This window comes from Oryx dammah, unplaced genomic scaffold (genome assembly GCF_014754425.2).
Source record: "Oryx dammah isolate SB20612 unplaced genomic scaffold, SCBI_Odam_1.1 HiC_scaffold_5, whole genome shotgun sequence".
NCBI classification, from domain to species: domain Eukaryota; kingdom Metazoa; phylum Chordata; class Mammalia; order Artiodactyla; family Bovidae; genus Oryx; species Oryx dammah.
In genome coordinates this window covers 50,320,467-50,333,013 of record NW_024070189.1, presented here as the reverse complement: position 1 = coordinate 50,333,013, position 12,547 = coordinate 50,320,467, and the positions used below count along the sequence as shown (strand labels likewise).

Sequence of the window (12,547 nt, the reverse complement as noted above, 5' to 3'; positions counted from 1 at the left end):
ATGGAAAATTCTTAAAGAGATGGGAGTACCAGACCAGCTTACCTGTTGCCTGAGAAACCTGTATGCAGGACAAGAAGCAACAGTTAGAACTAGACATGGAACAAATAACTGGTTCAAAATTGGGAAAGGAGTACATCATGGCTATACATTGTCACTCTGCTCATTAACTTCTAGGCAGAGTACATCATGCAAAATGCCAGGCTGTATGAATCACAAGCTGGAATCAATATTGTCAGGAGAAACATCAACAACCTCAGATATGCAGATAATACCATGCTAATGACAGAAAGTAAAGAGGAACAAAAGAACCTCTTGACGAGGGTGAAAGAGGAGAGTGAAAACACTGGCTTAAAACTCAACATTCAAAAAACTAAGACCTTGACATCCAGTTCCATCTCTTCATGGCAAATAGATGGGGAAAAACTGGAAACAGAGACATATTTTATTCTCTTGAGCTCCAAAATCACTGCAGACAGTGACTGTAGCCATTAAATTAAAAGATGCTTTCTACTTGGAAGAAAAGCTATGACAAACCTAGACAGCATATTCAAAAGCTGAGACATCGTTGTGCTGACAAAGGTCTATATAGTCAAAGCTATGGTTTTTCCAGTAGTCATGTACAGATGTGAGAGTTGGACCATTAGGAAGGCTGAGTGTTTTTGAACTGTTTTTGATCTGGTCCCATCACTTCATGGGAAATAGATGGGGAAACAGTGGAAACACTGTCAGATTTTATTTTGGGGGGGCTCCAAAATCACTGCAGATGGTGATTGCAGCCATGAAATTAAAAGACACTTACTCCTTGGAAGGAAAGTTATGACCAACCTAGATAGCATATTCAAAAGCAGAGATATTACTTTGCCAACAAAGTTCCGTGTAGTCAAGACTATGGTTTTTCCTGTGGTCATGTATGGATGTGAGATTTGGACTGTGAAGAAAGCTGTGAGGAGTGCCGAAGAATTGATCTTTTGAACTGTGGTGTTAGAGAAGACTCTTGAGAGTCCCTTGGACTGCAAGGAGATCAAACCAGTCAATTCTAAAGGAAATCAACCCTGAATATTTATTGGAAGGACTGATGCTGAAGCTGAAGCTCTAGGACTTTGGCCATGTGATGCAAAGAGCCAACTCATTGGAAAAGCCCCTGATGTTGGGAAAGATTGAAGGCAAAAGAAGAAAGAGGCGACAGAGGATGAGATGGTTAGATAGCATCAACGACTCAACTGACACGAATTTGAACAAACTCCAGGAGATAGTGGAAGATTAGGAGCCTGGCACACTGTAGTCCATGAGTCACAAAGAGTCAGATATGACCTAGTGACAGCAACAACAACTGTCCTAGGAACTCTTCACTCAGGCCCAGTTCCAACTTAATCCTCTCAGTTCAGTTCATTTCAGTTATTCAGTCATGTCCGACTCTTTGTGACCCCATGAATTGCAGCACGCCAGACCTCCCTGTCCATCACCAACTCCTGGAGTTCACCCAAACTCATGTGCATTGAATCACTGATGCCATCCAGCCATCTCATCCTCTGTCGTCCCCTTCTCCTCCTGCCCCCAATCCCTCTCAGCATCAGGGTCTTTTCCAATGAGTCAAGTCTTCACATCAGGTGGCCAAAGTATTGGAGTTTCAGCTTCAGCATCAGTCCTTCCAATGAACACCCAGGACTGATCTCCTTTAGGATAGACTGGTTGGATCTTCTTGCAGTCCAAGGGACTCTCAAGAGTCTTCTCCAACACCACAGTTCAAAAGCATCAATTCTTTGGCACTCTTCACAGCTTTCTTCACAGTCCAACTCTCACATCCATACATGACCACTGGAAAAACCATAGCCTTGACTAGACGGAACTTTGTTGGCAAAGTAATATCTCTGCTTTTTAATATGCTATCTAGGTTGGTCATAACACTCCTTCCAAGGAGTAAGCATCTTTTAATTTCATGGCTGCAATCACCATCTGCAGTGATTTTGGAGCCTCCCCAAAATAAAATCTGACACTGTTTCCACTGTTTCCCCATCTATTTACCATGAAATGATGGGACCAGATGCCATGATCTTCATTTTCTGAATGTTGAGCTTTCGGCCAACTTTTTCACTCTTCTCCTTCACTTTCATCAAGAGGCTTTTTAGTTCCTCTTCACTTTCTGCCATAAGGATGGTGTCATCTGCATATCTCAGGTGATTGATATTTCTCCTGGCAATTTTGATTCCAGCTTGTGCTTCTTCCAGCCCAGCGTTTCTCATGATGTACTCATGATGTACTCTGCAGGGTGACAATATACAGCCTTGACATACTCCTTTTCCTATTTGGAACCAGTCTGTTCTCTAAATTACTAATAGGTTGCCTTTCCCCTCCCTATGACATCTAAAATCTACTAGGGAAGGAATTCTTATAGTCTCAATCTTTTCTCTCATTTTATTTTTATATTTTTCTTCACTAATTCTATCCTGCCTTCCCTAGAATGGAAGGATGGGCATCATGATCCTCTGTGAGGAGACTTCAACTTTCCACTCCTCCCAGGACTATGGGGATGAATAAGCAAACTGCCTTCAGCCTAAAATGCACCGACTGCTTTTTTTTTTTTTTAATCTTCAGAGCCTTCATCTTTTACCTCCAAAGAAATCTCCATAATCTGTGGCTCATTGTGCAGCTTGAAAATTTCTTCTCCATGTATACAGTTAACAAAAGTCAAAGCAACCCTACTCTGATCCCCTGAACTGACTTTTTCCTGACCTTATGAATCTATAGACATTTACCTCCACCCATTCTTCATCTACTTTATCTTTGAATACAGCTTGAAGATCATTATCTTGGCCCCAGCCCTGAGAAATTAAATAGGACACTTAGCTTATCAGCTACAGCTTCCATAAACAATTGTTCCTATTCGTCACACCTACTAAGTGCGAACTTTGCCTGAACCTTGACCTCTAAACCTACACTGCTCATACCTTGCATAGTTCATCAAAACCTTGTGAAACACTTGACTCCCTTGCAAACCTCCTATAGACTTTAGGGCCACCCTCAAGTCTCTGATGTACACACTCCCAGTGTGTACTCAGTGTCATATTGTGGGAGAAATATTAAGCATGGTACTGATTGGGTCTGCTAAAAACTAGTACTAATTTTGTCTCAGTTCAGTTCAGTTCAGTCGCTCAGTTGTGTCCGACTCTTTGCGACCCCATGAATCGCAGCACGCCAGGCCTCCCTGTCCATCACCAACTCCCGGAGTTCACTCAGACTCATGTCCATTGAGTCAGTGATGCCATCCAGCCATCTCATCCTCTGTTGTCCCCTTCTCCTCCTGCCCCAATCCCTCCCAGCATCAGAGTCTTTTCCAATGAGTCAACTCTTTGCATGAGGTGGCCAAAGTACTGGAGTTTCAGCTTTAGCATCATTCCTTAGTGGCCACTAATTTTATATCCTTTGTTGATTCTCTGACTTGCTCCCATCAAGTTCTATGCCAAGCCTTCTTTATTTTACTCCAGCTTTCAGACAAACTTGATTCTTCCACTGCAAAAGGAAATCCCAGAATGTAACAGTCAGAGTCAAGCTTACAATAGGTTCCCCTTCATCTTTCTTCCCCTCTTTTCACAATATCTGTCTCTCCACTCATCTGCTTTTCTCTGCCTTCCTGTCACAGGGAATGGTGTTACACTTGTGCTCTTAGTCTTATTTCTTATTTTTCTAGACTATTCTAATTAGCCCCTTTCCATCAGGTGATCTTAAATTTCTTTGTCTTCCCTTTGACTTTTTTTTTTTCCCTTTGACTTTAAAACATGCTTAGTCCATCTGAGACCTTGCTGCCTTCAATTCTTCCATTCTCCTCCTTTGACAATCAAACATGTAAAAAAAAAAATAACCCTATCTTTCCACTTCATCCCAATCACTCTTTGAATCTGTTCCCAATCCTTTTAGCTAATATTGCATTTTAAACTGCAACAAAACATCTTCTTGAAATATAATGGCTTTTTCTTAGTAATCATTCTCTTCAAACTTTCATAGCAAACAATAAAGCTTATAATTAACTCTATTCGAATATTCACTCCCCCTTTTTTCCATGACTGAACTCAATGGTTTCCTACATTAATTGGTATTATGATCTTGGGAAGATCACTTAAATCCTCTGAGCCTCCACTTACGGATAAAATTAGAGTAATAAAAATTCCTCCCTCAATGAGTTGTGATTAATATCACATTCCCTATCATTAGTTACTGTATATCAAGCTCTAATTATGATACTGGTATCTGATACATATATACACACACACCAGAGATTTTACATGTTTATATATACACAGACTATATGTATGCATATATATATGTATAATTGCATTTCACACTCAAAACCACTCTGTGAGGTAAATATAATTTCTACAGATGAGGAAACTAAATAATCAGAACTTAATCTACTCACTTAAAGTCACACAACCAGTATTTATTAGAAACACGTTTCTAATATTTATTAGAAACAAATAAGATCCATGGGACTCAATGAATACGTTCTGTTTTAAAATTTAAAAAAAAAAAAATTTTTTTTTTTAGGCTGCACTGTGCAGTATGTAGGATCTTAGTCCCTTGACCAGGGATCAAACCTGTGTCCCCTGTATTGGGAGTATGGAGCCTTAGCCACTAGACCACCAGGGAAGTCCCAATGCACATATTCTTTACTAAGATTATATTGCTTCCCAAACAAATTGCCAACATCCACTGGATCATGGAAAAAGCAAGAGAGTTCCAGAAAAACATCTATTTCTGCTTTATTGACTATGCCAAAGCCTTTGACTATGTGGATCACAATAAACTGTGGAAAATTCTGAAAGAGATGGGAATACCAGACCACCTGACCTTCCTCTTGAGAAATCTATATGCAGGTCAGGAAGCAGCAGTTAGAACTGGACATGGAACAACAGACTGGTTCCAAATAGGAAAAGGAGTACGTCAAGAAGGTATATTGTCAGCCTGCTTATTTAACTTATATGCAAAGTACATCATGAGAAATGCTGGGCTGGATGAAGCACAAGCTGGAATCAAGATTGCTGGGAGAAATATCAATAACCTCAGATATGCAGATGACACTACCCTTATGGCAGAAACTGAAGAGGAACTAAAAAGCCTCTTGATGAAAGTGAAAGAGGAGAGTGAAAAAGTTGGCTTAAAGCTCAACATTCAGAAAATGAAGATCGTGGCATCTGGTCTCATCACTTCATGGGAAATAGATGGGGAAACAGTGGAAACAGTGTCAGACTTTATTTGGGGGGGGCTCCAAAATCACTGCAGATGGTGATTGCAGCCATGAAATTAAAAGACACTTACTCCTTGGAAGAAAAGTTATGACCAACCAAGATAGCATATGCAAAAGCAGAGACATTACTTTGCCGACTAAGGTCCGTCTAGTCAAGGCTATGGTTTTTCCTGTGGTCATGTATGGATGTGAGAGTTGGACTGTGAAGAAGGCTGAGCACTGAAGAATTGATGCTTTTGAACTGTGGTGTTGGAGAAAACTCTTGAGAGTCCCTTGGACTGCAAAGAGATCCAACCAGTCCATTCTGAAGGAGATCAGCCCTGGGATTTCTTTGGAAGGAATGATGCTAAAGCTGAAGCTTCAGTACTTTGGCCACCTCATGCAAAGAGTTCACTCACTGGAAAAGACTCTGATGCTGGGAGGGATTGGGGGCAGGAGGAGAAGGGGACGACAGAGGATGAGATGGCTGGATGGCATCACTGACTCAATGGACATGAGTCTGTGTGAACTCCGGGAGTTGGTGATGGACAAGGAGGCCTGGCGTGCTGCGATTCATGGGGTCGCAAAGAGTTGGACACGACTGAGCGACTGAACTGAACTGAACTGAAACAAATATGAGTCAATATTTGGAGAGGCATGCAATGTCATTTATTATTATCTTTTGTAGGTGCTATGCTTTGGGATGTACTACAATAAACCTGAAAGCAAAGCACTGGTAGGACAGTCTACTGCCTTCCCCCAGGTTTTCATACCTATGTCCCCAGGCCCAAAAGATGAAAACAATGGCCATTTGGACAATTGTAGTTGGACAATACAGTTTACAATCTAATGTCAGCAACCCTAGCAGATACTCTTGGCCTGTCAATAATAATAACAACACTCATAGCAACAATTATATGCACTGCACTTTAGAACAGACTTTCATGTAAAAGACTTCAATTATGTGAACTCTATTAGGGCTAGCAATGGGTCCCACTTGACATGACATGAAACTAATGCTCTGGGGTGGGCTCTGTATCATTTGCCAATTATTTCTAGTTCTTCCCCATTCTGGTTTTCAAGAGACAAGGTAACACTGTATTCCGTAATCTCTATGGTTGCACAAGAGCCAATGATAGTGAGGCAAAGTGACATAGGTGCCAATTCTGAGCTGGAATATTCAGTTGCTGTAAATGGAAATCCTTAGGAATACGTCTTCACTTCACCTTGACAGTTAACAACATTCAAAATGGTGACTATCCTGTCTACCTAGAATGCACTGAAGCAATGGAGCACCATCAGCTGACCATCATACATGTATAGCTTATATGTATGAATAAAAATAAACAGGTATTGCTTTAAGTCACAGAAATCTTGGGGTTATATGTTACCACAACATAATCGGGTCTTCCTAACTGATACAGCCTCATGGCACAATGGACTTCCTGAAGACCACAGCTAGAAAATGTCAATGCCTTTCTCCAAGCCTCAAAAGGGCTAACTAAGGTCACTATTCCTTTCACTATATTCTTGTTTGCTTCATGAACTTTTTGCCTTGAAAATAAAACAACATTTTCCCAGGAGCCAAAATATAAACCTAAGTGTAATCTGTTGATTCCTGGGTTAGGAAGATCCCCTGGAGAAGGGCCAGGCTACCCACTCCAGTATTCTTGGGCTTCCCTGGTGGCTCAGATGGTAAAGATTCCGCCTGCAATGCAGGAGACCTGGGTTTGATCCCTGGGTTGGGAGGATCCCCTGTAGGAGAGCATGACAACCCACTCCAGTATTCTTGCCTGGAGAATCCATGGACAGAGGGGCCTGGCGGGCTACAGCCCATGGGGTCGCAAAGAGCTGGACATGACTGAGCAACACAGCACAAGTACAAAGTGTAATCTGACTGATCTGAGTGTAATAGTCTCTCTTTTGGTAAAATACAGAAAGTTTGATATTTTCATTTATTCCGTAACTATGTCAAGTAGCCTATACTTAATCTCTTCTACTCTAAGTTTTAGAATTCAAAGGAACAACATTCCCCACCCCTAGAGCAGGCAGAAAAATACTTCTCACCTTGAATAATCAATTTGTTGATCAGACAGGAAGTAGCAATTAAGTGACAAGGACTGTAACACCACCCAGGGTGTGACATTGTGCTTTGAGAGCCTCTCAGAGCCAACCCTGACTTTGGATGACCTCACAGGAAAGGCGGAGAAGTCAAACATTGCCTTATAAACATGATCCTTTCCTAGGGTATGGCTGATGCAGTTGTGACCATCCTTAGTAACCTCTGCATCACAGCTGTCTCCATCATGAAGACCACTGGGGGTCTCCTTCTGCTCTGTGTAGTAGCCCATCTCTGCTCCTGCTCAGGTGAGTTAAGGGTAGATAGTGCCCTTAATAGCCATAAGCTTGTTCTCTGACATAGCCCCTCCTGGTCATGTGGATTTAAAGGATACTAAGGATACTAGTTTGTAATAGGAGAAGGAAATGGCAACCCACTCCAGTGTTCTTGCCTGGAGAATCCCAGGGACTGGGGAGCCTGGTGGGCTGCCGTCTCTGGGGTCGCACAGAGTCGGACACGACTGAAGTGACTTAGCAGTAGCAGCAGCAGTTTGTAATAGAAACAGCCCTGGCCTGGAAAGGGAAGATCTTATGTCCCAATTGGAGTTGAAGGGTTTGGATCTAGAACAATCCCTTTTAAGGATTTTTATTTCCATTCATGGGACCAAAACCAAAAACACACAAAAACACACACACACTACTTTTTTCATAAGTCTACCATCTTATTGTGTGTGTTAGTCGCTTAGTCATATCTGACTCTTTGTGACCTTATGGACTGTAGCCCACCACATTCCTCTGACCATGTAATTCTCCAGGCAAGAATACTGGAGTGGGTTGCCATTCCCTTCTTCAGGGGATCTTCACAACCCAGGGATTGACCCTGAGTCTCCTGCATTGCAGGCAGATTCTTTACCATGTGAGGCACCGGGGAAGCCCATTTTATTAGGACCTGGAAACTGCTGGTGTTATGAGATACTACTCCTCATCGCAAAGATGCAGAAGAACTTGAATCTCTCTCCAAATTAATCCAGAACTTGAATCTCTCTCCAAATTAATCCAGGAAAATAGAAAAAAAAATTATCCAAAACCCAGGAGTCAACAATTAAACATTTATATAGTGAAAAATTACTTAAATAAGACTATAATACCTTAGAGATATTCTATTACTTTTCTTCATATCAATTAGGAGGGAGAGACTTTCGAAGATGGTGCTTCAGGCTCTTAGAAATAGTGAGTGCAATACTTTTATTGGTATCTGATTTAAAATACTATCAGAGACACAGTGAGCTCTAGAAAACATCCCGTGGCATATAAAGGGAGGAAATTTGGATAATTCTCTTGCTTGAACCAAGGATTACCTAACACAGTGGCCATCTGGCTTTGTCAGAATACAGTTGGGTTTTGTGAAACGATAGGGTAAGGTGCTGAAACTAATCACGAGAAGAACCACAGAGTCTTTTTCGACAGACTGACTTTACGTTAATTAATGAGACCTCACAACTCTGCTTTATTTTTAATGTTTCCAACTGAATCTCTCTTTCAGAAGCTGCTAGCCTGCCTTTAAAAACAGTGAGTATATTGAAACACAATTTAATTTCAGTTTAATTTCGTACTTAGTTTAATTTTCTATTTACTGTATTTACTCAAAAAACACTTGAGAAATACATATGAAACGTTAATTCAGTATGCTTGTGGTGGGGTGAGTGGCCAGGTGAAAGGCAAGGCAGCTGTAGGTAAGTTGCCTCTGCTTTTCAGAAGGCAGCTGTAGAAATGTGATATACATATAAATAAATAATCTAAGTGTAAAGAAAATGTTCCAAAATTTAAAAAAAGAGAGAGGGTACTTCTAGCTGAGAAGCTGGTGATGTCTCCATGGAAAGGGCAACATGTGAGAGGCAAAAGACAGTTACCTTGGTTAACAGCACAGGTTCTGGATTCAAACCCCAGCCCTACCACTAACTAGCTTTTATATTATACAAATTCTCTCTTTTTTAAAGCCCAGATCTCCCTCATCTGTAAATAGGGGTAATAGTAGAACCTACCCACTTCAGTTTTCTGAAGATTAAACAACAAAAGAAATTCATGGAAGATTTAAGTTTAATGCCTGGCAAGGAAATACGCAGGAGCTGTTAACTGTGTGTACTAGTAGTAATAGAAGTGATACTGGTAGTACTAGCATTTATTTGTCCATGTGGCCATAGTGTTATCAACAGAAGTAGCCACAGCAGTTTCAGAGTATAGCAGCTGGAACTTCCAGATGGTACTGGGCTTCCTGTCAGATAGAGGCCAGGGTAGCCTAGCTTAAGGACAAGGAGAAAAGCAGGACATTCTCTTGTGTATGTTGCAGGTGAACTGCAGCATTTACAAGAAGTACCCAGTGGTGGCCATCCCCTGCCCCATCACATACCTGCCTGTCTGTGGTTCTGACTACATCACCTATGGGAATGAATGTCACTTGTGTATTGAGAATTTGTGAGTACCTCATGGGAAGGAAAAAAAGCTAGGGCACTGCCCTTCACTGCAATCTTCTCCTCTTTCCACCAGCATGCTCAGCTCTCTAAAAACTGTACTTACCCACCCAGAGCATCTGGGAGACAGAAAACTTGCTGCCTCACAGTGGGATTAAGGATGAGCCACTTGCTCTGCCAGCTTGGACTGGTCCCTCCATGACAGAGTCTCTAATTCCCATCTGTCAGCATAGAGTCTAACAAGACCAGAAGCCTTCAAATTACTGTCTCTAGAGCCCAGAGGTTCTGTAGAGGGAAGTTAGGAGTCACCCAAGAGGTTACAGAGATCATATGGGGAGGTCTCCAATTCTAACCAGCTTTGGGCTCTTTTAAGTAGTGGAGTTCCACATAATTTTTTATTGGAAGAAATGTTTCTGAATCCCACACTAAAAAATAATTGAAACCTACTATCCTATCATGTAGAATAGAAGGCTTTTATCCTACTTCTAAGAGGCTTAATGGCCAATAGATGATTCTTAGATAAACTGTGATCAGAAGGTCTTTATCCTCCTCAATTTCCTGGTGGCTGTAAATATCCATAGCCTGAGGCAGTAGGGAGGATAAGGCTACCACAAAGATTTTTTCTTCAATCTGAAATAAGGAATACAATACAGTCCAAGCTGTCAGAATTTGGGCTAGAATCCTCATGGACATTCTTTAACTATTTTGTTTGACTTACACAATGTTTTGGAAGGCAATATAATCAGGCAGAAGACACTTCTTTCATGCAAAATAAGCAACTCAGGGGTCGTAACAACCAGTTTCCTTTACTCACTGTTAACTCTCTTTTAGACCCCCGGGTTTTGGCCACTTAGCTTTTTTTTTTTTTTTTTTTTTCATCTTTGTGATTATCTTAACAAGTTAAAATATCACATTAGGGCCTGAGCCCAGAAGGATATGTCTACACATTGATTCCTACTCAGGAGCTTTTATTTCACAAAAGGGAAGATTCCCTAATGTGCACAGACACTGGGCCCTCCACCTAGAAAACAGCTTGCATCCAAGGACACTGAAGAGGACACGTGATGGACGTCCCTCCCACTAGTGCAGGGTCCGGCCCCACCACGGGCCCTGCGGACCAGGAGAGCCTGAGGGGCCGGCCACCTCAGCTTCCCTCGTCAGAGGCCCTCCTTCTTGCTGGTTTAAGACACTGGGTGATTAGTTTGGTCTCTAGGATCAGTAGAGCGAGCAGGTGGGATGAAAATATCACTGGACTCGGGACATTCTGCTACTCCTCTGTCAGAAACTGCCTGTAGCAAGGACACTCCTTTTTAGAGACTCATTTTCCTCATGTGTAAGATCAGGTTATGGCTGTAATCTCTGTAGTTCCTTTCAGCTCTAATATAATGTAAATTTTCCTCTTGTGTTAATGATCCTCTTAACTGTGTCTTCCCATAGGAAGAGTTATGGAAAAGTTCAGTTTCTTCATGAAGGAGTATGTTAACTTCCCCACAGACGTGGATACAGAGCAAGGATATCATCGTCATTGTCATCATCCCTGGTTCCAGGAGGGTGGGACTGGTAGGGAGGGGGCAGAGACAGACCCAGAGTCATCTTTGTTGGGTGGGGAAAGTTGTGCCCTCCTTCAGACTTCTGTCTCACTGACTGACAAATACAAACATGTCAAAATAAAAAGTACAATGAAATTGTAACAGCTCATTGTTGAGTTCTAAGCATCAAAATAATTATGCTTATTAAAAACTTTGCAGAACTACTATCTACCTCACTTCAGTTGAGTTCAGTCACTCAGTCGTGTCCGACTCTTTGCGACCCCACAAATCGCAGCATGCCAGGCCTCCCTGTCCATCACCAACTCCCAGAGTTCACTCAGACTCATGTCCATCGAGTCAGTGATGCCATCCAGCCATCTCATCTTCTGTTGTCCCCTTCTCCTCCTGCCCCTAATCCCTCCCTAGTAACTTCAATAGATCAAAAGATAAAAACCTACTTTAAACAGAACATAAGGAGCAAAATATGTGTAATGCCTATTGTGGTTGTTCAGTCACTGAGTCAAGTCCAAATCTTTGTGTCCCCATGGACTATACCCCGCCAGTCTTCTCTGCCCATGGGGTTCCCCAGGCAGGAATACTGGAGTGGGCTGCCATTTTTTTCTCCAGGGGATCTTCCCACCCCAGGGATCAACCTCAAATCTCTTGCACTGGCAAGTGGATTCTTTACCACTGAGCCACCAGGGAAGCCCTTTGTAATGCCTATAGCACAGTCATAAATATTTTCAAGAATGACATACCTTCACAACTACAAATTTATTTCATAAACACATTTTATAGCAAAAATTATCAAAATAAACCACTGAACTCTCTGACATAGCTTAAACAATCTAACTTATTCCTAATGATGATGTGATCACTAATATAGAGCCAGACATCTTGGAAAGTGAAGTCAAGTGGGCATTAGAAAGCATCACTACTAACAAAGCTAGTGGAGGTGATGGAATTCCAGTTGAGCTATTTGAAACCCTGAAAGATGATGCTGTGAGAGTGCCGCACTCAATATGCCAGCAAATTTGGAAAACTCAGCAGTGGCCACAGGACTGGAAAAGGTCAGTTTTCATTCCAATCCCAAACAAAGGCAATGCCAAAGAATGCTCAAACTACCGCACAATTGCACTCATCTCACATGCTAATAAAGTAATGCTCACAATTCTCCAAGCCAGGCTTCAGCAATACGTGAACCGTGAACTCCCTGATGTTCAAGCTGGTTTTAGAAAAGGCAGAGGAACCAGAGATCAAATTGCCAACATCCG

The 12,547-nt window shown here is 41.8% G+C and overlaps 1 protein-coding gene across 1 annotated transcript; it reads left to right on the top strand.

Moving 5' to 3' along the window:
• Positions 1 to 7,445: 7,445 nt before the first annotated feature.
• Positions 7,446 to 11,496, top strand: SPINK7 (serine peptidase inhibitor Kazal type 7). Its single transcript, XM_040239657.1, has 4 exons — positions 7,446 to 7,585; positions 8,820 to 8,845; positions 9,624 to 9,748; positions 11,182 to 11,496. The coding sequence occupies exons 1-4, from the start codon at positions 7,468 to 7,470 to the stop codon at positions 11,225 to 11,227; spliced, it is 315 nt and encodes a 104-aa protein (XP_040095591.1). The 5' UTR covers positions 7,446 to 7,467; the 3' UTR covers positions 11,228 to 11,496.
• Positions 11,497 to 12,547: the final 1,051 nt, after the last annotated feature.

What these genes read in the sequence shown, in the direction of transcription:
- SPINK7 (XM_040239657.1), top strand. Translation starts at nt 7,468, where the DNA reads ATGGCTGATGCAGTTGTGACCATCCTTAGTAACCTCTGCATCACAGCT. An exon ending in CCATCTCTGCTCCTGCTCAG is followed by an intron (nt 7,586 to 8,819) that starts GTGAGTTAAGGG and finishes TCTCTCTTTCAG; the next exon opens with AAGCTGCTAGCCTGCCTTTA. An exon ending in CACTTGTGTATTGAGAATTT is followed by an intron (nt 9,749 to 11,181) that starts GTGAGTACCTCA and finishes GTCTTCCCATAG; the next exon opens with GAAGAGTTATGGAAAAGTTC.